A 25100-nucleotide genomic window follows, 5' to 3' on the forward strand; every position below is an offset into this window, starting at 1 on the left:
CACAGAACCCCCTAGAAAAAAGCCACACTGTACCATACCTACTCCACATCTTACTTTTCTGAGTTTGTATTGCTTCCATTTGAGAAGCAGTCTTTCTTTTCCCATGACTGTCTTCAGAGCTTTCTTAGATCGAATCCTTTCCTGCTTTGCAAGGAATTAAGTCTCTCCCTATTATATGCCACAGAATTAAGATATAAACCTCCCAAGTTACTTATTCTAATTCCCTTGTAACCTTGTACTGTCCAAATCACACACAGGCTTAGGGTACTACAGAGATGATAAGAGCACCCTTTATCGCATGACACAACATAACAGTTTATGTTCCATAAATACAGTGCCAGGGTCTGTCTGCTTCTGCATGAATTCTACCTTCTGGCTCTTCCTTGGGACTGTCAGAGAGTTATTTGGTTTTTTGTTTGTTTGTTTGTTTGTTTTTCTGAGACAGGGTTTCTCTGTGTAGCCTTGGCTGTCCTGGACTCGCTTTGTAGACCAGGCTGGCCTTGAACTCACAGTGATCCGCCTGCCTCTGCCTCCCAAGTGCTGGGATTAAAGGCGTGTGCCACCACGCCCGGCTATTTGGTTTTAACTTCATAGAGTCATCCAAATGTCTACAGCCAGGATTCTTATTAGACTTGGTCACTGTAAGCCAACACTTCTACTTCTTTTCCAGCTGGCGGTTTGGTCCAACAATCACCATCCTTTTCAGTCCTCTCAGCTTAAGCTAGTCTCCTCTCATCATGACACTCATGCTTTTTATACTTCCATCTTGCAGTAACTCGCCAAAATGAGGAACACGCAGGGAAAGAGGAGGGGCGCCTGCTGGGTGTTCTCCAGGCCTTTTAGGAAGCCCGGAGCTGTTCCTTTGGCCACGTCCATGCGAATCTACAAGAAGGGGGATATTATAGACATCAAGGGAACGGGCACTGTCCAAAGAGGAATGCCCCAGAAGTGTTACCACGGCAAAACCGGAAGAGTCTACAACGTCACCCAGCACGCTGTGGGCATCATTGTGAACAAGCAGGTTAAGGGCAGGATTCTTGCCAAGAGAATCAATGTGCGCATTGAGCACATCAAGCACCCTAAGAGCAGGGACAGCTTCCAGAAGCGCGTGATGGAGAACAAACAGAAGAAGAAGGAAGCCAAGGAGAAGGGCACCCTGCTTCAGCTGACATGCCAGCCTGTGCCACCCAGAGAAGCACACTTTGTGAGGACTAACGGGAAGGAGCCTGAGCTGCTGGAGCCCATTCTGTACGAATTCATGGCCTAATGTGCAAAAGGAAATAAAGCACCTGGACTGGGGGGAAAAAAGCTTATTTTCACAGATAGGATTAGATCTTTGCTAGCTAGCTATACAACAGAACAAACAGCATCTTGACTATTTGTCAGATTGTATAGCCATCAACGCACAAAGAACTGGGAAATATACAGTACATAATACTAGTATGTTTAGAGCCATTTCAGAAACTATTGAAAATTCTGTCCTAATCCAAAGTGAAATTTTATTAAATATTTTAAATTATTAATTTATTTTTTAAAGAAATTCAAGTCTAAAAAATTCAAATAGCAATTGGGTTTGGAGAGAGGAGCACCAACTGTCTTCCAAAGGATCCAGGTTCAATTCTCAGACCCACATGGTGGTTCACAAGCATCTGTAACTCAAAAAGCAAATACTCTAGGACCAGAAAGAGGGCTCAGTGGGTCAAGGCACTTGCTATCAAGCCTGAGTTTGATTCCTGGGACCTATGGGTTAGAAAGACAAAACCAACTCCATAATTTGTCTTCTGATCTCCATTTGTGCTCTGGTCCGCGTACGTATAAACACACATAAATAAGTTAAAATGCTTAGCAACAACAAGTGTTTTACATCATAGTCTAGCTGGGCATGTTGGTGTATTCCTGTAATCCCAACACATGGGAGTTAGAGACTAGAAGAGCAGAAGTTCAAAGCCCTTTTAGGTAATATAGTAGATTCAAGGCTGGCCTGGGATATAAGATTCCGTTTTAAACATTCAAATAAATAAAAAACTAAAATCAAACCTTCTAATACAATACAAAGATATCCCAATTTGATACATACTGGGGAATGATGGTATAAAACATTGTCTATTTTCTGTAAGTATATATTTCTATTAGAACAGAAGATTTATATGTAAAGTGAGACACTGTGATTGATAGCACACATTAAGTCTAAATCTGAGCTGAGGGGTTTCAAGCAGCAGGTTTGGTATTGCATTGGTGTGTTGTATACACAGCGCAGAGTTTTTGTGGTGTGTGATCAGACCAAGGCTACAGCAGGAAAGTCACATGATGAAACACAGGTAAGCACTGCCAGAAACTCCTTAGATTCCTCACATTTTACTTTTAATTGACTCTTTTGTTCACTGTAGGAAAAACCCTTTTTGTACATTACCAAAAGTTCCCCAATCCCCTAAAGGGTCTTTAATTCCCCAACCCAGAGTTTAAGAAGCTGGAGCTCAGCCTACCCAAGTGGGGAAGGAGAGACGTCACCGGCAGTGCAAGGTTTTAGGGATGTGAGCCTCACTAGCCTTAGAAAACAACTGCGAGCCGAGGGATTGGCTCGGTGTAGAAGGAAAGAGAAGTGAGGTGGGGGACACAACGAGCGCAACGACAGCAGATGACAACTAGCATAACTTCAACTGACAAACAAGGACTAGAGACTGGCAAGTTGCTACAGCAGCCACATGTCAACTCAGAGACAAGGTTAGGATGGAGCTGATCAGAACTAGTGGTGGTTGAAGGGACTTTACTAGACAGCAGAGACTTAAAGCTGACAGGCTGGGGCTGCAGAGAGCACGCTGCTCTACAAGAGCAAGAGCAACAAGCGCTTGTAGAGGACCTGAACTTCGTGTCTAGCGCCCACATGTTGGCTCAAAGCCACCTCTAACTCCAGTGCCAGGGGATCCAATGCCCTTTTCTAACCTCCGTGGGCAACAGGTACACACATGGTGCACATGATACAGACAGGCAAAATATTTACACACATAAATAAATATTTGGGGTTTGTTTGGTTGGTTGGTTTGTTTTGTTTTTCAAGACCAGGTTTCTCTGTGTAGCCTTAGCTGTCCTGGGCTTGCTTTGTAGACCAGGCTGGCCTCGAACTCACAGCAATCCACCTGCCTCTGCCTCCCAAGTGCTGGGATTACAGGCGTGCACCACTACCGCCTGGCTTATCTTTCCAGTTTTTACAGTGCTTCCTGTGCTGATCACTCCACAGAGTTCTGAACTTTTCACATGCTTTTCTTTATATTGCTAGGTAGATACATTAAGTCTTTACATTAATTCTTTGAAGATAGAGACCAGGCTTTACTTTTTTTCCCTTTAAAATTCCTAAACAAAAATCCATGATTATGACTAAATAAAGCAACAGGAGCTACATGTAGTGGGCACCCCACATGAGATCAGAACCAAACTAAGTTCTATGTAAGAACCCAACTTCATACATAAACCTCCTCAAATTTCAATAAGTATCAGCTGTATGACGGGACATACAGCCACAATGGAAAAATTAGAGTTACCCAAATCCGAACACTACACTTTCACTCATAGCAGACTCATTTTGCTGCACTATATTAATTGCCCAAGATCAGTCTGATTCTAATTGTAAAAATTCTTACTCTGAAGACACATGTCTTTTGTTCTTTGCTTTTTAGAACTTTTTTGTAAAAATTATACATTCAGAGCAAGGTATGGTGGCACAGACCTGTAACCCTAGCATTAAGGAGGTAAGGCAGAGCCAGGCATGATGGCACAGGCCTTTAATCCCAGCACTCAGAGAGGCAGAAGCAGGCTGACCTATGTGGGTTCGAGGACAGCCTGGTCTACAAAGTGAGTCCAGGACAGCCAATGCTATACAGAGAAACTGTCTCAAAGAAAAAAAATAGGCAGGCAGGCAGGCAGGCAAGATGAGAAAAAGAGAGAAGCAGCAATGGAATGTTACTTTTTTTTTAAAGATCTATTTCGTATTTTAATTATGTGGATAAATGTGTGTGGCTGTGTACTTGTATAAGTGCAGGTGCCCACAGAGGCCAAAAGAAAAGCAGTGTTGGATGCCCTGGACCTGGAGTTACAGGCAGTTGTGACTCCGCCTGGAAACAGACTGTGGGCCGTTAACCACCGAGCCATCCCTCCAGGCCCTAAAGCTCTTTCCTTCTCCTTGTTTTTAACATGTTTCCCTGCTCTAAGCCATCCTTCTCAAAGCTGCCTACAGTATTTCTACCATGACTCATCTGTTACAGTTATAACTTAGTGGTCAGAAGTTGGGTGTTATGGTCACACATATAACCCAGCACTTAAGAGACTGGGGCATGTTCAAGGATGTTTGGAGTGACAGAGTAAGACTCAAAAACAAAACAAACCTTAATTGTAAGCACCTACTGAATACCTACTTGCATAAGCTAAGCACCTCACAGACTCTTTCTGATGTTCAGCAGCTCTATAAAGTGGCTACTATGCTAATTTACAGAACAATAAATCCCAGCAACAACAAGCAACTTGCCCAAGATCACAGGACTCACATCTGAACCCAACTCTACATAATGCCATAGCCTGATAGTCCCACTCAGGATAACATTCAAACCTTTCAGCTTAGAATCTAAAGAGCCACTATTATATGATCCCTGTCTGTTATTCGTTCCTTTTCGCTCTTCCATAAAATTTCCATCCCCTACTTGTTCTCACTTATATTCCAGTAATGCTCAGCAAGCCTTATTACTTTTTCCAAAGCCACACATTAAGAAGTAGAATATGAATGCATGTTTAATATATTCTAACTCATTGACTTATAGCTACTACGCATATTGTCTCTGTGGAATTGTTACAAGCAGGCACAAGGGGAAAGGAGTAATGTGAACTATCATGACGCTAGGGATTCACAAAGAACACATACTATCAAGGATTAGTGAGGCCAAGAAGGTCTCCATGGGGTTACTTAGGATTTTAGGGAAATGACAATCCTAGAATCTTCAATGCAATGTTAAATTTTCCCTATTTTTAAAGAAAGCTTTATCTGTACTAATAAAAATTGTTTGGACTACTGGAAATCAGAAAGTACAGGACTAAAGTTAGTTAAAGAAAAACAAGGAAATGGCTGAGTGCAAGCATGAAGACCTGAGTTTGAATCCTCAGTACCCACATAAAAGCTGGACATGGGTGCTTAACTGTAATCCCAGCACTAGGGACAGAGACAGGTATATCCCAGAGCCCCTTGGCCAGCCAGTCTAGCCAAAACTTCAGACTCAATAAGAGATCCTGTTTCAAAAATAAAGTGAAAATCAATAAAGAAGACACCTACCATCCTCCTCTGGCCTATAGATGCCTGTGGGGGGTGGGGGTAGACACACCCACATGCACATATACCAACACTACACACACACAAGCCAAGATAAGTGTATATAGCTCAGTGGCAGAATTTGTAATTAGCATGCTTGAGACCCAGTCTTTGATTTCTAGCACCTCCCACAAAAAAAAAAAAAAAAAAAAAAAAAAAAAAAAAAAAGAGGAGATGGTAGGAGAGGGGACATGGAGATGGAAGGGGAGGGATGGATGGAAGGAAGGAAGGAAGGAAGGAAGGAAGAAAGGAAGGAAGGAAGGAGAGGGAGGAAGAGAGGGAGAGGGGCACCAAAGCTGGAGGGAGTAAAACAGACAGGAGAAAGGAGCAGTGTTTTCTAGACTATTAACTGAAGTATAGCATTCATGAATGCTAAATATTTATAGATACAGAGACACTGTTTTAAGATTCTTCAAAAAATATCTTAAGGAAATCAAGATATGATGGGGCTGCAGAAATGGCTCAGTAGTTTAGGGCACTTGTTGCAGGTTCAATTCCTGGTGCCCACATGGTGGCTGACAACCATCTGTAATTCCAGTTTCAGGAGACCTGGTGCCTTCTTCTGGCCTTTGCAGGAACTAGGCACAAACATGATACACATACATACATTCACACATACACACAAACACACGTGAATGGATGGATGGGTGGATGGGTGGATAGGTGGATGAGTGGATGGGTGGGTGGATGGATGGGTGGATGGGTGGGTGGATGGATGGGTGGATGAGTGGATGGATGGATGGGTGGATGGATGGATGGGTGGATGGATGGACAACTTGAGGTAAGAAATTGAGATAGAAGAGTAGACAAGACCACATAGGGGCAAGTCTGTAATCTGCACTTAGTCTCTGGCCTGGATCTTTTCTTCTTATGATACTCTTCCCTGTTTTGAGCTTAAGAATAAGCTATAAATGAGGAGTTCAGACTAAGCCAATAGTTGCTAATACTTGTCTGAACCAGTCATATTAAAATCATCAAGAGAACTTTAAAAAATTCAAATTCAGGGCTGGGCGTGGTGGCGCACGCCTTTAATCCCAGCACTCGGGAGGCAGAGGCAGGCGGATCACTGTGAGTTCGAGGCCAGCCTGGTCTACAAAGAGTGTCCAGGACAGCCAAGGCTACACAGAGAAACCCTGTCTCGAAAAACCAAAAACAAAAAAATCCAAAAAAAAAATTCAAATTCAAGCAAACTGACTAAGGGCCATAGCTCACCTCTAAGAAAACCAAAGTGATCCAGGCGTGGTGGTGCATGCCTTTAATCCCAGCACTCAGAAGGCAGAGGCTGGTGGATCGCTGTGAGTTCGAAGCCAGCCTGTTCTACAAAAGCTACACAGAGAAACCCTGTCTCAAAACACACACACACACACACACACACACACACACACACACACACAGAGTCAAAGTGCTGCAAATCGAGCTTCACTTCTGAGAAGAGAGCCACAGGCGTGCGGGTAGAGTTAGGACTGGCTTAGGGGAGAGCTATTTTCTCTAGCTACCAGGCACTCTACCCAAAGAAACAAACAGCATCCAAAGTCATCTTCACTGCAGTGCCCAAGGTACAGTGGGAAGCACAGACTTATCACACTATAAACATTTCACATCTTACCTCAATTACCAACTAGTATTTATGAGTGTGTATGGAAGACACTAAGCTAAGAACGTTAGTATCATACACTCTTTATAACTTCTCTATGAACTAAGACTTGTTTCAATCCCCTCTTAACAATGAGGAAATCAGGGCACAGAAAGATTAAGCAATTTTCTTAGTTTATGCAACCATTAAATGGCAGAGCAGCAAGCTCCCGTAGATGACTGTGACTGTGGCTCCTTTTCTTAACTATTAGGCTACAGAGTCTCTGTTCTCAACCTGTGGATCATGACCCCTTTGGGAGTCAAATGACCCTTTCTCTCTCTTTTTATTTATTTTTTGTTTGTTTGTTTTGTTTCATTGTTGTTTGTTTTGGGGTTTGTTTGTTTGTTTATTTGTTTGAGACAGGGTTTCTCTGTGTAGCCTTGGCTGTCCTGGACTCACTTTGTAGACTAGGTGGCCTTGAACTCACAGCGATCCACCAGCCTCTGCCTCCCGAGTGCTGGGATCAAAGGCGTGCGCCACCGCACCCGGCTAACTGACCCTTTCACAGAGATCACCTAAGACCATCAGAACACAGATAGTTACATTACGGTTCATAATTGTAACAAAATTACAGTTAGGAAGTAGCAACAAGAATAATTTTATGGTTGGGGGGGGTCACCACAACATGAACTATATTAAAGGGTTACAGCTAAGGTCGAGAATCACTGCTCTAGGGAATTAAGGGATGGAAAAGTAAAAGGTTGTGCCTTAAACCAGTGAAGATTCTGGCCTTCCTTGCATTCCTGTTAGTTACAGAAAAGGGAACTTTGGTCTCTGAGCTTATCTCCAAGCACTTTCAAACGCAGACCATTCTTCTGAGGCTCCAAGAAGGAATTCTCCGGGAAGATAAAAAGGCTAGACACCTCGGCAATACGCGCCTAATACTGCTTTTCCTTGTCCCATAACCGTGGTACAGTTTATGCCTCAGTCTTTGGGGGCACTGACCCTGAAGGCAGGAGAGACCAGAATCTTGCCTCTGTTCCTCTCATCTAGATTTCTTCCCAGGGTCCCTCTGGATCAAACCACCAGCAATTGCAATTTCAATATTAGGAAAACCAGCCCAATCTGGATCACACTTTTGTTCTGTTTTTAAAAAACCAAAAGTATAAAATGAAAAGACACACTATCTTATTGACCAGTAAACTCTCCAAATTAATTAGATTTAACCTGGCCTGTGGTGGCACACACCTTTAAGCCCAGCACTCTGGAAGCAAAGGAGGGCAGATCTCTGTGTTTAAGGCCAGCCTGTTCTACAGACCTCCGTTCTAGAACAGCCAGAGCTACACAGAGAAACCCTGTCTCAAAAAACTGAAAGCAGATGATTAAGACTATCTAGAAATTACCATCTACTAACAATGTCTTCATAAAACAAAGGATATTTTAATGTAAAGAGTAGGAGGACAATTTCAGCGTAAAGGACAGTTTGGGCTTGATTTGGTTTGATTTTGTAAAGAGCGTTAGTTTAGCTCTATGAAATACACAAGTTTTAGCTCTCTCATCTCACTGAGAATTGAGGAATTGCTGTCTAGCCAGCACCAGTCTCTGTATCCATTGGTATAACCAAAAAATCTAGACTGCTTGGTCAAAGTCACAAAACATTTAATGAACTCCTCTCCATAGCCAAAGGACCAAAGCAAAAGCTAACAGGCCTCCTCCCCTGACCTCCAACAGATTCTGTTCCCAAATCATCCTAAGTGGTTTTCTCTAACTTAGCTAGAAAGGAATATGTAAAACAACTAGAAATAGGCCCCAAAAGAGGAAATTTGGGGCCTGACTCCTCCCTCTCCGAGAGGTGAACTCCCTAACCAACCAACTTCTGCTAAAAATACCCTGGCTTTCAGCTCTCTGCAGCATAACTAAAACTGGCTTCCTGACACAGACAAATGTGTGACCATGAGTGCACACTCTATAAAACAGCCCCACACCCAAAGCTTGGGCTCTTAATTGCCTTACATGCCAAAGACGTCCCCAGGAAGTAGGGAACCCAGCTCCATTCCACCCTACATTTCAAAAGCCCAAAGGTTGTGTAACGCCTGCAGGGCTTCAAAGGAGGTGCATTCCAGTGAGTCAAAGAGCACAAAGCTGTAAGACAAGAAAACCCTTCGGATACTAACCCATGCAGCACATGCGGCAGACCAGGTGGGCGTTGAACTCATGTTCATCTTGGTAACTGGGCCACATGGCTCCACTGGCCCCACCTAAGAAAACCAGGTCCCAGAGGACTTCCAGCTAGTGGCCTCTGCGCCCTCTGCAGCTCCTCAAAATGGGCTTAAAGGTGAACAGAATCAGATAGCCAAGGGGCTATGCCTCCCGCGCTCACACACAGAGAGAAGAGCAGAGAAGTGACTCCACCCACAACTTCCTACTGACCTCCTTCTTCCCTTGAGGTCAGAGAGGAAGCTCCTCCCTACATCACTTCCAAAGGCTGGGTCCAGGTCTTCAGGTAGCGATCATACAATTCAAAAGTGGCACCAAGCCACTATTTCTAGACCTACAGAGCATGAAGAGGTGGGAGCTTCATAAGCAAAACTCCAATCAAGGTATTAAATAAGCCTGGGCTGGCCTTTGAATTTGCAGAGCAAAAGCCTGTGACCTGGTGCATCTTAGAGAGTTGCAGGTGAGCTAAATGGCTTACTGCCCAGTCAGGGACAGTGCATCCATTGCCCAACGACTCCTCCTCGGGCTTGCCTCTTCTCGGGAAGAAGCACATCTAAATGCTAGCCAGCTGAGAAAGTCACTGACAAGAGTTCCTAGGTTTCAAGGGAGGGAGACTCATTCCCCCAACTTACGGTTGCCCAAAACTTTTGATTCCACCTTCTTTATAAAACAGCCCAGCCCAGGCTATCAGCAGACTTCATCAGCTTCAGACAGAATTTGCTTGCTGTTCCATTCCTTTCCCTCATCCAGGCAGAAATGACATCACAGAGCCTGGGTCCCTTCCCTATATCCTCTCACTTTTTCTTCACAGTCAGTGCACCTAACTCGGTTGTGCCAGAAATCCCTCTATCCATCAGTGGAAGGCTGCTTGCTTTGTTTGTCCAACTTGTTTTCCGAGTCCTGACTAATTGTACCAGACACTGGAATGTTGAAAAAACACAATGAATGGCTTTTTCATTCAGATGGCCCAGCCCATCTTTGCCTCTTCGTACTTCTGACCTTATCCCTGCAGTGAGTGTCAGGAAACACTCCAATTCTGCCCCTCACTCTCTGAGGCAGGCTTCTAATCACTGCCCTCTGCTCCAGCTCCCTAAATAGAACAACTTCTTTAGGCTAATGCTGCTTTCAATCCTGTGCCCGAAGACAGGCACGGGGGAGGGGCTGGCAACCAGGACAGCAAAATTATAGAGGCTCCCAAAAGACCACAGGTGGAAACAGTAAACAGTTTTCCTATTGGGCCATGCCGTCTGAATAGCCCTGTTACCTCCTCAGTCATCTGACACGTTCCTTCACTCCCACCTACAAACTGGCAGCTAGCTCTATCCCCCCTCAACTAAGCTCTTGGTCACCTTCACAACCCGTGACGGTGGTACTCAGTGTACGCATGCCCCATCTATACTCCTTAGCCTAGGAGAGGAAGAATCCTCCTAGAAGGTACCTTGTCTTGGGAAAAAGAAATGTGTAATTAGGAGATTGGAAAGAGAAAAAAGGGAATATTTTCTGAGTCATACTTAGTAATCTTTTCCTCTGTCAAATCCAAATTACCTCTGAGCCCAAAGGACTATCCTCCATCTTCAAACTCCAGTCTCTAGCAGCTAGAAAGTATTTGATAATCTATGCTAAACTTAGCTGACCACCTACTGTAACTAAGTCATTACGGATCATGAATGGGCTAAAAGCTTTAACTTCATCTAACCACATAAATAATTCTCTAAGAAAAGTACCACTACCTAGCAGGCTACCAAGAAGAGACTTGATACCCTATGAACATATACAAAGGGAGGAGGTTCCCCTCACTCACAGTCATAGGCAAGGGGAGTAAGGGGAAAATGGGACGGAGGGAGGAATGTGAGGACACAAGGTATGGGATAACAATTGAGATGTAATATGAATAAATAAAATATATTTTAAAAGAAAAACAAAAACAAAGCTAAAAAGAAAAAAATGTGTACTCAAAAGTAAACAAACTATGCTTCTGGAAAAAAAAAGTACCACTACCATGTTAAAGATAAAATATACTATGACGTAAGAGGTTAAAAAGCAAATACATAGTTTATCTGTCCAGCTACAAAGCTGTGCCTTTTATTATACCTGTTGTCTCCAAGAGGAACCAAACCAGAATAACTAAGGAAGTAGAATATTCCTCAGGAAATAAACAAATAGCTCTAAAGCCAGATAGATGTGGTGGCACATACTTATAATCCCAGCACAAAGGAAGCTGGAGCAGAGTAACTGCTTCAAGTACAAGGCCAGCCTAGACAAAAAAGTGACACCTCATCTCAAACCCTTGCCAACAACAAGAAAGTATGGCTGACTGGAGATTTAGAGCACACCACAAATATTTTTGCAGTTTCCAAAAATCAACATAACCATCAGTGTTGGAAACAAAACTTGCCATCTCCTCATGCCCCTGGCATCCTGAAGGACTGAGGGCATTGAAGACAAGTTTTCTTCACGTTTCTAACACATCTCAGCTACAGAGAGGAAGATGCTATGGACAGGAGAGGGCCGGGCTATTAGGACAGTCGGCTCTTAGTCATCAGTGGACAGCAGCTGGTAGAGTAACCCAGCCACTCTCATCTTTTCACGCTAAAGGCAGGAAAGGTGAACTGACTGCTACCTGTAGATTTCACAAAGGCTCATCCAGCCCAACATCCCCACATGTGCCTAGAAATTTTGAAGATGTACAGCTGCTGGCTTTCTCATACTAAGTACAGAAAACTGAGCCAACATACATATTTTCTAAAACACCAAAATTGCCCAATTGTGAGTGACAATGATTCTTTTGTTGTTGTTGTTGTTGTTGTTGTTGTTTTTGTTTTTTCCAGACAGGGTTTCTCTGTGTTGCCTTGGCTGTCCTGGACTTACTTTGTAGACCAGGCTGGCCTTGAACTCACAGAGATCTGCCCTACCTCTGGCTCCCAAGTGCTGGGATTAAAGGTGTGCACCACCATTCTTAACCACTAACTTTTTGAATGATCCCTTATTGCCATTTATTTGTTTGTGTTTAAGAGACAGGCTCTCACTGTGTAGCCCCAGATGGCCTGGAACTCACTACAGACCGGACTAGCTCACAGAGAGTCCCTGCCTCTGGCTCCACAGTGCTGGGATTAAAGGTGTATGTCACCACACCTGGCTCTGTTAAATTCTTTGACTCCACACTAGAATGTATTTTGTCCCACCAACACAGAGCAAGGTACTGTCTCTAATATCTTTTGTGGGAAATTTATAATAATGAGAGGAGACCATTTCAAAGCCCCTATTATTGGCTGAATGTGTTTTAAAAACTACTATACACACACACACACACACACACACACACACACACACACACACACAATTATCTTGCAAATAAAACACCAGAGACAAACTAAGGCCATCAGCCAGTAGGGAAGAACCAGATAAAAACAGTGGACACCAGGGGCTCCACATGTTCTCCCCACAATCCCAGACCACCTCCACACTTAAGCCAATTACTGCAGAGCCAGAATCATACAAAATTAAAAACTTTAGTCTGCTTTTACTTCTCAGAGATAGAAAACTGAAGTTCACCATCACAAATAGAATGTATCACACTGCCACAAATCTAGAAAAAGATAGAAAACCAACCCAAAAAAGTAATTCTAACTTGGATAAAACATCTAATGTTGAGGCTAATGAGACGGCTCAGAGGTAAGAGCACTTAGACACATGAACAGGAGTGGCTCCTGCCACAGCTTATAGCGACTACTACCTTAATTCTCTCAGGAGTCTCTCCCTGTACCATTTACTGACACCTATCATGTCTCACACAGCTGAGATACTGAGATGCATATCTTCTCAAAGGTCTTACAGTCGAGTAGAATCTACATAGTGGGGAGAGAAGCTAATCAAGATGGCCATGTAGATTTAAGTAAATAGTACCCAGAGTGCCACTGGAGCACAGAACAGGGTCACTCTTACTTTATTCCATTCAACAAAAACTACCCAGGGGCTGAAACTGCTTGTTCTTGAGGTTAAGTATCAAGAAAACCAGTTGAAAAGAGAAGATGGGCACTAAAATTTTTAATTAACTCTAGAGTATTAGGTGCTTGTTAGAGTAATGAACAGGAAGTACCAAAAGAGTGCAAATCACAAAAACTTTTCATGTCATGAATTTCCTTCAAAAGCAAAGAGGAAGTCTAAATAGATTTTAAACAGGAGAGTAACACAGACAACTCTGCATCTTAAATTGATGCTGATGATATGTATGATGTGCGTTGCCATGTGTATGTCATGGAGTGCATGTGGTCCCAGGGGACATCTTTGTGGCAGTGGTTCTCACTTTCCACCTTTGCGTTGACTCTGGGAACCACTCAGGACACCAGGCTTGCGCGGCAAGTGCCTTCAGTTGCTGAGCCATCTCCAGCCCAGCTATTTTAGAAAGCTCATTTGGGGTACTAACATTAGGACACAGAGTAGAATGGAACTGGCGAGGTGAGGACTCGTGGTGGGGTGCACTCAACTGGAGGAATAACAGAAGACTCAAGGCACCAGTAAAGTTTGAGAATAAGAAGATATGTGTTGACAGGATGTATTAAAGTACTTAAAATACAACTACTGAAAAATATTTAAAATTCTAAATACTACTTGAATGTTTGCAAACTGTCATTGTCTTCTTGTATCTTGTCTGCATCTGCTAAAGAGACGGTGACTTAATATTTATGTCCTATAGCCAGATCTCACTCCAGTGACTCTTCCCTGCCTTCCTGCTGTACTCCACCACCACCACCCCACCCCACACACACGGTCTCTCTGTGTAGCCTCGGCTGTCTTGGACTCTTTTGTAGACCAGGCTGGCCTCAAACTCACAGAGATCCTGCCTGCCTCTGCCTCCCCAAGTGCTGGGATTACAGGTGTGTGCCACCTCACCTGGCTATATTTCCTAATTATTTGGTATTATAGTATTCTTTTTGGACAATTAAGTTTATTGTTTTTACTTTGAAAATGTGATGGCTCTGTGTGAGCACACAGAGACTCTGTCTCGGAAAATCAAATAAAAATAAAAACAATAATGAAATCACACAGCAATAAAAAGGGAAGGTAGATGGGGCTGGAGAGATGGCTCAGCGGTTAAGAGCACTGACTGCTCTTCCAAAGGACCCAGGATTAATTCCCACATGGCAGCTCACAACTGTCTGTAACTCCAAGATCTGACACCCTCATACAGACATACATGCAGGCATAACACCAATGCACATAAAATAAAAATAAATAAATTTTTTAAAAAAGAGAGAGAAGGTAGTAATTTTCAAATATAAACAAGCCTGACACTTAAAAGAGGAAGCAGATGATCTTTGCTAGGAAGAATTTGAACTAAGAGGCTTAAGTCAGAGGAACAGCTGTCTACTGTGCTAACACAATAGTCCATAGGTTCCATGTTCTACAGTCCTATCTTCAAGCAAAGATGAAAGCTGCCTTAGTTACCATTCCGCTGGTGTGAGGAGAGACCACAACCAAGGCAGCTTTTAAGGGAAAGCCTTTAATTGAGGCTTGCTTACAGTTTCCTCAGGCTAGTCCTTGACCATCATGGTGGGGGGCATGATGGCAGGCAGGCAGGCATGGCTGGAGGAGTAGCTAAGACCTCACATCTGAGCTACAAGTCACAGGCAGAGGAGACGGAGCAAGACTGGGCCTAGTGTGGGCTTCTGAAACTTCAAAGCCCACCCCTAGTGATATACCTTCTCCAACAAGGCCTCACCTTCTAATCCTTTCTAAGCATGTCTACTAACTGGAGACCAAGCACTCAATATCTGAGCCTACAGAGGCACTCTCATTCCAACCACCATGAATGCCTTATGACAAATGTAAAGCAAAGGACACTGTATCTGTTAATGTATATGAACCCTAACACTCTATCCACGCTAAGGGTCTGTGAGGTCAAAGACACAAACAATGAGGATTTAACAGGACATGGGGGCTAAGAACTGTAATGCTGAAAGGAACTTTACAGACTAGCCAGTCCAGCAATATTCACGCCTGACACATTATTTTTGTTTGTTTGTTTTGGGTTGTTCTGTTTTGTTTTGTTTTGTTTTGTTGAGACAGAATCTCATTCTGTGGCTCTGGTTGTCCCAGAACTCACTAAGTAGACCAGGCTGGCCTTAAATTCACAGAGATCCACCTGCCTCTGCCTCCCAAGTGCTGGAACTAAAGACCTGTGCCACCACCGTCCAGCTCCAATATAAAATCTTGAAAGAATGGAATGTTTCAAATGTGAATGTCTTCAATAGCTAAAACCATGACCATTATTTATGCTGTGTAAATATAAATACGAAACTGAAACAGACAAGACAAAGAGAACCCTCCATTTACCCTCAATCAGTTATATCATCACACAACAGTGTGTCACCCATACAATTATGGACTAAATTATCTTATCCATACAACCAAGCCCTGTCTGGAATTTATTAGGAACAGAACCTATAGGCTGGGCGTGGTGGCGCACGCCTTTAATCCCAGCACTCGGGAGGCAGAGGCAGGCAGATCGCTGTGAGTTCGAGGCCAGCCTGGTCTACAAAGAGTGTCCAGGACAGCCAAGGCTACACAGAGAAACCCTGTCTCAAAAAAACCAAAGGTGGCGGGGAAAGAAAGAAAAGAAGCAGAACCTATTAAATAACAAAAATAGACCAGGTCAAAAAGACAACATTGTACCAGATATGTGACACACGCCTATAATCCCAGCATTTGAAAAGCGGAAGCAGGAGGGTTTTTAATTTTCAAGCAGAGACAGAGACAGAAAATGAGAATTTTCATTATATATGCAATACAAGTATACAGGGAAAGGGATAGTGAAAAAAATTTTATTCTGATCATGTCCATTTGGCAAGTAATAGAGTATACACATTATTTTCAAAAAGCATTTCAACAGACAAAATACATATTAAAGTTAAAATGATAATAAAATTGGTCCACAATGCCCTAAGTATTTCCACGGATGATTTAATGTCCATTGTTTCTAACCAAAAAGCCATCATCATCTAATTTTAAGGATAAATCAAACAAAGTGCATTCTCAATACAGGTATTAGTACAAATTCCATTTCACTTAAAAAAGGCTTTACAAGGCATTTATATTCTTTTAATTTCAATGTATTTTATGGATGTTGGTGAAGTTAATATTTTGAAACATAAAAACAAAAGTACTTAAAGAGGGTCAATGGCTCTTAAATTCCATTGAACATCCTATACTGAAAATAAACTTTATAGCTATTAACCAATCTCATTACCATAAGGAGAGCAGCAGACTCCATCTAAATGTTATTTTCTTTATATAAATTATAAATCATAGGCCCAAACATTGACTACCCTTTTCTTTCTATTTTGCAGTGTGAGGGACTTGAACCCAGGGGTTTATATAGGCTAAATCCTGCATCTGTGGTTATTCTAAGACAAAGTCTCACTATCTCCCCACTTCACCTTTCTTAGTTCTAGAATTGCAGAAGTGTGCAACTGGGCCCAGCCACCCATTTCTTTCTAAACTAAAACACAAAAATGTCACTTTGGGGTACCCCCTTAAACACAGACCATATAAGCACACGTAATTGTAAAGGCATCTTTCTGCAATAGAGCCACACAATAAATCCGAATACTTAGCCAAAGCTTTTTTGGGACTTACTGGAAAGGACACTGGGGAATGACAGGCTCTAACTCTAATTCTGCCAAGCATTCACGAACTTTTAATAGAAAGATAAGTAATAGGTCATCAAGTCCCCATCTTAGCTCATAAGAGACCAGTAACAAGTACCCAAGTAGTCTAGCATGAAGGTAGTGAGCTGGCCAAAAGTGACACAAGGTGCAATTAAGACTTGTAACCCTCACAATGAAGTCTTACAACCCTCACATACAGCAACCCAGACTCAGCTGATCCCCACGGTTGGCAATTAGAAATCAACGGAGTACAGCATAGCTAACAGCAATAGCTGAAACAGTTTAATGCCATAGTTATCTGAGCCTGATTTCCTGGGGGGGAAAAAAACCCACCACCATCGTCCTAACCTGTGTGGCTTAGGTTTGACTAGTCTGTGAAGTGTCCCAGAAGGGAACAGCATCAACTTCAGCAAGGAACAACAGAGTGTACCTCAGGAAGGACACCAGGCAGCCCTCTCCTTGCAATGACCCTCCTCTTTGCCTTAAATACACCAATCCTAAACCTCAGAAGATGGTGTCAGGGGTCCCAAACTCCACTTGAAGATTAAGAAAGCAAAGCAAGGAAAGATTCGATCCTCTGATGAGGGACACATTTTAGAAGCGTGGTCGCTTCCCTTCAACTGTGAAACCAAACATCATCTACCCAGCACCCTTGGCCAGTGTCACAGAACAGGAAGGTGTCTGGGTCCCCTAGATGACCCAAGACAGCCAATTCCTAAGTGTTCTCCTCCCCTCTCCCCTTTTCCCCTTCCAACCTTCTCCCCTTCCCTTCCCCATCCTGCCTCTGCCCCACCCAGTCCTGGCAGCACAGCAGCTGAAGGGTGCACTGGCCCTTTAAGACAAAGGGGCAAGCAAGCGGGAAGCTCTTAGTCATCTACCACACTCTCAGAGCCCCACAGAAGATTAAAGAAGGGAGGGGCACCACTTAGTTACCTGCTCTGTCTCTGGCACATCTCTTCCAGTATAGAACACCAGCAATTCCAAGAATGTGAGTCAAAATAAAGATGGTTGGTGGCAAATAAGATGAATCTAGAAGAGGCATTTCCAGGCCAGTCCTTTCTCCTCCCTTGAGTTAGCCACAGGCGGGGCCCAGCGCTGCCTCGGGATGCCTTTCTCCTGAGGTTACTCCGGCCCCTTACTATCAGCTCAGCGGCAGAGGCAGATGCAGAGGCTTAATGTGGTCAAAAACTTCCTGGCAGCTTCTTCCATCTCGCCTCTGCGCGTTTTTTTCAGCAAACTACTGGGACTAAAACTACACTGTGTGTCTCGGACAAAGCCCAGGAAACAACTGGTTGTTGGGGGGAGGGGAAAGGGAAGGAGGAGGAGGAAGAGTGAAAAGGAGGCTAAAGTCAGTGTCAAGCTGACTTAAACCTCTATCTTTGGCATCCTCCAGTCAGCTTAAACAAACCTCAGACCTTTCTACAAGAAGGGAGGGTGTCAGAGGACCAGAGGACGTCACACTCTGAAGTACCCATTCCCCGCCTGGTAGGAATACCAGACTTAGGATGTAGCCACAAGTCACAGAAGCACTGGAGAAACTGTGGGAGAGAGGAGACAAAGTATACAAGCCTCGGCACAGCCGGGGAGCAGCCCTCCAGCAGCTGAACCGCTAGCTAGAGGAGAGCACGGAAGGAAGACTACCCACACCCCAGCTCCCCAACCTGAGCTTGAGGCATCCATGGTGACAAACTGCTCTGCAAGCATAGCCAGGGCACTTTTCAGGAGTCCAGGAGAAAAAACAACAACAACAACAAAAAACAAGCAAACAAACAAAAAAACCCTTGCATCAGCTGGGGGTTGGGGTGGGGGGAAGGCACAACAGAACAATCAGGAACTAAATTATAGCAGAAAACCAAACCTGCCACCAAACTAGGACCTGCTTGCAGGCCTGATGTGGGTACTGTGGCAGCAACTGAATCTTTACCACTGTTCGCACCAGCCAGCATGGCTCAAATGAATCAACCTGATGATGCCAAGTTCTGGCACAAGGATGGAATAGACTGGGGGAGGGTATAAACTACTTCAGAAACGACTTTGGCAAATTCGTATGCAGTTAACCACACAAATACAAGCAACCTCGCCGAGAACAGTCTCACCAAATGAAAACAGAGGCCCACACAAAGACGTGCGTATGAATGTTAAATTACCAACATTATGCAAAATAATAACTCAAGTGTTTATCAATTGGTGAACTTTTAAACAAAGTGTAGTATGTCCATATATAGAACCACTGCTCTGCAATAAAAAGAAGAAAGGTAGGGAGATGTTCAGGTTCTGTAAGTATAGATGAAAGAAATCAAACACAAAAGATTACATACAATAGGAAAACAATAGAGATAAAAGCAAAAGGGATGGGGGGTACATTACAAGAGCTGGCTCAAGAACACTGTGGGGTTCAGGAAGTAGTCTACATATAATAGCAATTCTACTCTCGTTTGTCCAAATGTAGTAAATTGCACACCAGAAAGGGTGAATGGTGTTGCACAAGTTATTATTTGGCAAACCTAATTTTAAAAAGCACATTTAAAGACTAGTAAGGAGTTTACACACTCTAAATGAATGAGCTACCACTACCTCTCTCAAAAAGGTACTTTACAAAGTGCAGCGTGGACATACAAAATCGCAATCCCTCCCAACAGCTGAGAGCAGAGCTACAGTCCTCTTTGACACTTACCACCCTCCTCTCAGGGATGGTAAGAATCACAGATTCATTCCTACCAAACTGGTACTTTGTGTACTACACTGTGCTCTCATGAATACTAAAAAATGCAAATTAGTCAAGGGTGGTGGTACACACCTGCAATCTCAGGATACATAACTCTGAGGCAGGAGAATTAGGAGTTTACAGATCCCATTTACTTAAAAGTGGGGAGGGGCTACTTTATACATCTGTTGCCCTATTATTTCCCTAGTAAAAGGAAAAGATTTTAATCTATTGCCTAAAATGATAATAAATGCACTTTGTGGAGGAATAAATAGGAGCTTTTAAATCCAGCAGCATCTACAATTGTATGCTCCTCTGTACTTCTCCACCTAGTGTGGTGCTTCATGCCTGAGTGGGGTGGGGATGGGCTCAGTGGCCATGAGGGTGTACTGCTCTTGCAAGGTCGGTTCTCGGTGGCCCCATCAGGTGGCTCACAACCACCTGGAGCTCTAGTTCCAAGGGAATCAGATGCCTTCTAGCTTTCATGGGCACTATACACATGTGGCATATACATCAATTAGTAATAAAATAAAATTTTAATGTATATTGATGTTCTGCCTCCATGTTTGTCTGTGTGAGGATGTCAGGTACTCTGGAACTGGAATGACAGACAGTTGTGCGCTGACCTCTGGGTGCTGGGAATGGAATCCAGATTCTCAGAAAGACTAGCCAGTGCTCTTAACAGCTGAGCTATCTCTCCAAACCCAATAAAATATTTTTTCAAGGGGCTGAACACTAGGAAGATAGCTCAGGGTTAAGAATGCTTGCTGCTCTTGCAGAGAACTGGGGTTCAGATCCTAGACCCATATGATGGCTCAACACCATCTGTAATTCCAGTTTCAGGGGAAATCAACACCTTCTAATCTGAGAGCACCAGGCGTGCACGTGATACACAGACATACTTGCAAGCAAAACCTTCATACAAACAAAATTAAAAATAAATATTTTTTTAAGCTGCCAGGATTTGTTGAAGAACTGAATATGGAGAAGGGAGGGGGGGAAACAGACTGAGGGTCTTGAGGGCAGAGCTGTGGCTTCCTGCAGTGCTAACTGTCAAAAAAGCAGAGGCTGTGTGCAGTTGGGAGGTAGCTGTGGTTGGATCTTCACTGTATAGGAGGTAAGTGTGTAAAATAGGCTCCTTTAAATATCAGGTTTGAAGTGTCTACTAGATATTGAAATGACACATTGAGTAGAGAACTGAACATATGAATCTAGAGTTCAGAAATGCTCATTCCTGGTTTTTAAAGCCAGGAGACTGTATGACGACATTTAGAGTAAACACAGAGAAGGGAAAGATCAAGGTCAAGGGCTAATCCCTGGAAACCCTCCAGCATGAGATGTGGAAGAAGAAAAGGAGTAAAAATTGGAAGAAGAGGAGCCAGAAGTAGAAGAAAAACAAAAGGGCATGCTGTCCCAGGAGCAGGTGAAAGGGTGTTCTAGAAAGTTGCAATTAGCCATGTTTATGTGAGGTAAGGACTGAGAACTGTCTCTGATTTAGTGGAGGTCACTAAATTCTTTAACAAGGGTAGTGTTGCTGTGGTGGAGAAAATACCTAATCAGAATAAACTGAAAACAACTAGAAAGAGAAGAATCAGTGACAGCAAGTAAAAACAACCCTTTCAAGCAATCTTGCAATAAGGAGGACATGGTATAAAAAAAGAATTCTTCCTAGCATGTGAAATGCAATGAAAAGTAACAGTGTTTGTTAAAGGGAATAAATGCTGGAGAATAAAAAATCAGTGGCACAGTTCAGTGACACTAAGCTGGGCTCCTTTTTTTTTTTTTTTTTTTTAAATAAAACAGAGCACTTCATTCATCAGTTTAAAACTGGGGGGTTCCCTTATGAAACAGTGTTTCATTCACTCAATAAAAAAACAGACATATGAAAGATGTCCTGGCTACAAAGATAACTGTGCACTCCCCACAGTAGAGAAGCAAGCAGAGAAGCTCCTCGGCTATGGTGCCCAAAAATGGATATGCTTAGATGAAAAACTAACACGTGTTACGCAGCTACTATAAAGCAACTTCAGGTCCAGGTGTGGTGGCACACACTTTTAATCCCAACACTGGCAGGCAGATCTCTGTGAGTTAAAGGCTAGCTGATCTACATAGTGAGTTTCAGGCCAGCCAGGGTTGTATAGTGAGACTCTGTCTCAAAAACAAATACCTTCATATGTTATTTCATTTACTCTCTATAAATATCCTTAGAAAAATATGATCTACCTTAAATATATCACGTCTCTACATACAACAGGTAGACATCTTGTCTGCAGCCTTATATATATATACATATATATGCTTGAAATATATGCATAGTGAAGGCAAAAATGAAAAGGGAACTGCTTTTGTGAAAATAACATAGATGTTTCACTTGGTGAAACTATGAGATCTGTGTTCTGTCACTTACAGGAAGTGGTTAGAGGCTGGCAGAAGGAGAGGCTAGTTTTCTTTTTCTCTTTTCTTTTTTAAAAAATTTTTATTTAATTAATTTATTCAGATTACAACTCAATTGTTATCCCATCACTTGTATCCTCCCATTCCTCCCTCCCTCCTGCTTTCACCCTATTCCCCTCCCCTAGGTCTATGACCTAGGTGGACCTCCTCCCCCACTTTATGGTCATAGGCTATCAAGTCTCATCTTGGTAGCCTGCTTATTCTTTCTTTGAGTGCCACCAGGCCTCCCCACCAAGGGGAGGTGGTCAAATATGACACACCAGAGTTCATGTCAGAGTTAGTCCCCACCCTCCACATAACTGTGGAGAATGTCCTATCCATTGGCTAGATCAGAGTAGGGGTTCGACGTTTACTACTTGTACTGTCCTTGGTTATTGCAATAGTTTGAGCAAACACCCCCCTGGGCCCTAATCCACCCATCACTATGTTCTTCTTGTTGGTTTCTAAGACCCTCTGGGTCCTTCTATTTCCCCATCTCCTATATTTCTCTTACCTAGAGTCCCAATAGGATGTCCTCACATCTATCCCAATCTCCTGGTAAGTGAAGACTTTTATGGGACATGCCTTTTGGGCTAGTGCCCAATTATAAGTAAGTATATACCATGTGAGTCTCTCTGCTTCTGGGTTAACTCACTCAGGATGATCATTTCTAGTTCCATCCATTTGTCCACAAATTTCAGGAATTCCTTGTTTTTAATAGCTGACTAGTATTCCATAGTGTAAATGTATCACAGCTTCTTCATCCATTCTTCAACTGAGGAACATTTAGGCTGTTTCCAGGTTCTGGCTATTATGAATAAGGCAGCTATGAACATGGTTGAGCATATGTCCTTGTGTAGTTTTCTTTTTAGCCACTTAAAGTCACATTTAGCACCCAGAATATTCCTTGCTAACAGCAAATGGACAGGGCCCTATACCACCAAAGCTACCTTCTGGAAGAATAGTCAGAAGAACTTCATTAAGATTGCAGACCTGTCTCTTGGCAATTACATCATTCACAGGAATATAAGATGGTCTCCCACAACCATTACCCACAAGAAATCTCAACACTCAGCAATACCACAGAATCTCTTCAATGGATGCAAATGAGTCAAAGCAAGCCAGTAAGGAGCTATGCTGTGTAGTTTATACATGCTGTTTTGTTTTGTTTGGTTTTGATACAGGGTTTCTCTGTGTAGCCTTAGTTGGCCTGGACTCACTTTGTAGACAAGGCTGGGCTCAAACTCACAGATATCCACCTGCCTCTGCCTCCTGAGTGCTGGGATTACAGGCATGCACCAGGTTTACATGCTCTTAAAGCATTCTGACGGCTAAGGATAAAGACTAAAAGTTTAAGACCTAAACTAAACAATCAAATTGACAATCACACATCTACATCCAAATATACCAGCAATTATAAACTTTGTAGAAGAAAAAGCATATTACAGATAGGACCAGAAACCTTAAGTTTCCAGAACGGTCATGATCCAGACACCAAAGCTTGGTCCTGAAGCTCTTGTCACACACATTTTCCCATGACTGTTTCACATCTAGCTGGCAAAAGGCAGAGGATGTGATCTTCAGACAAGTGAATTATGAGATATCTATGACTGCCTTGTGATACCAAGACAATAATAAACACATAAAGTCCTAGAATGTCTATAAGTATTCACTGAATATAATTAAAAACATTTCCTGTTTCTTATTAGCAAACCTTTGGCCTTAGCATTATCATAGCCAAATGGGCCTACCTTCACATTTAGATTGTTATCCATAACATTTAGTGTTTATGCACAATTTATTCAACTTAAGAAACTCTCCATTTCTTTATTTGTAAATGATGATAACAGAACATGTCTTAATAAAGTTATATGAAGGATTAAGTTATTTGATGCATTTAAGGTGCATGATATATACCCAATAATCAGTGGCCATTGGTGTCAGACTGGTAGCTGATCACATTATCACCTTAATAACCTAACCTATCTAACTCTAGTCCATCACCGACTAATCTTGCCCTCGTTTACCACAAGCTTAATTTCTCTGGTACATGAAAAATGACCAGTACATCTTAAATGTGCCATACATCCTTATTTGTAATCTTTAAGGATTTTATGTGTAGGAACGTTTTGCATGCGTGCATGTCGTGCACTACGAGTATGCAGTGCCTTTGGAGGCCAGAACGGGGCATTGGATCCCCTGGACTGGAATCACAGAGGGTTGTCTGCTGTCATTTGGGAAATGAATCGAGTCCTCTGTAAGAGCAGCCAGTGTTCTTAATTAATAAGGCAGTTCTCGCCAGGCGCGGTGGCACACACCTTTACTCCCAGCACTTGGGAGGCAGAGGCAGGCGGATCGCTGTGAATTCGAGGCCAGCCTGGTCTACAGAGTGAGTCCAGGATAGTCAAGGACACACAGAGAAAGGAGAAACCCTTGTCTAGAGAGAAAAAAGAAAACAAAAACAAAAACAAAAAAACAGGCATTTCTCCAGTTAGTCTTTGTAACTTTTTCTAAAGCTTCTGATTTCTTCCTGCCAGGAAATTGAGCCCCAAACTCCCTAGCTTTATAGTATTCTTCTAATCTGCATTGCAATATTCCTCCTTTCCATCACTACACATTAAACTGATTTTTAAAAGGTTTATTTATTTATTTAATGTATATGAGGTCTCTGTCTGCATGAGTGCCCACAGGCCAAAAGAGGGCATCAGATCCCAGTATATACACATGGTTGTGAGACACCATGTGATTGCTGAAAATTGAACTCAGGATCTCTGGAAGATCAGCCATTGCTCATAACCGCTGAGCTATCTCTACAGTCCTAAACTCTGATTTCTGTTAACCATCCTTTTTTTTTTAAGATTTATTTATTTATTAAGTATATAGTGTTTTGCTTGCATGTATGCCTGCAGGCCAGAAGAGGGCACTAGATTTCACTCTAGATGTTTATGAGCCACTATGTGGTTGTCGGGAATTGAACTCAGGACCTTTGGAAGAGCAGACGGTGCTCTTAACCTCTGAGCCATCTCTCCAGCCCTCTATTAACCATCTTAAGGCCAATACTTCTACAGAATTTTCACTAGTCCCTCCTTCCTTTCTTATTTTATTATGCTTTATCTGTCTTTCATGATGTTTAATACTTTATAATACAGTTAAAAACAT

At 42.7% G+C, this 25100-nt stretch overlaps 2 protein-coding genes across 12 annotated transcripts in view; one reads left to right on the plus strand and one right to left on the minus strand.

Moving 5' to 3' along the window:
* MACF1 (microtubule actin crosslinking factor 1) overlaps positions 1-25100 on the minus strand; it is a 348476-nt gene that overhangs the window by 211953 nt on the left and 111423 nt on the right. Inside the window, exon 1 of one of the 11 annotated variants that reach the window (XM_084787105.1) lies at positions 17738-18079. The exons of 8 other annotated variants lie outside the window; for them this stretch is intronic. In XM_084787105.1, coding sequence (XP_084643231.1) covers positions 17738-17846 — 109 coding nt within the window. In that variant the 5' untranslated portion in view covers positions 17847-18079. Of the gene's footprint in view, positions 1-9094; positions 9288-17737; positions 18080-25100 lie in introns of those variants that run through there. 2 more of the 11 variants (XM_084787106.1, XM_084787107.1) reach the window with 2 other exon arrangements.
* LOC311599860 (large ribosomal subunit protein eL21-like) lies at positions 770-1280 on the plus strand. The gene has a single exon (XM_084785910.1). The coding sequence runs from the start codon at positions 785-787 to the stop codon at positions 1265-1267; it is 483 nt and encodes a 160-aa protein (XP_084642036.1). The 5' UTR covers positions 770-784; the 3' UTR covers positions 1268-1280.

This window comes from Acomys minous (assembly GCF_964271855.1).
Source record: "Acomys minous genome assembly, chromosome: 6".
NCBI lineage: Eukaryota > Metazoa > Chordata > Mammalia > Rodentia > Muridae > Acomys > Acomys minous.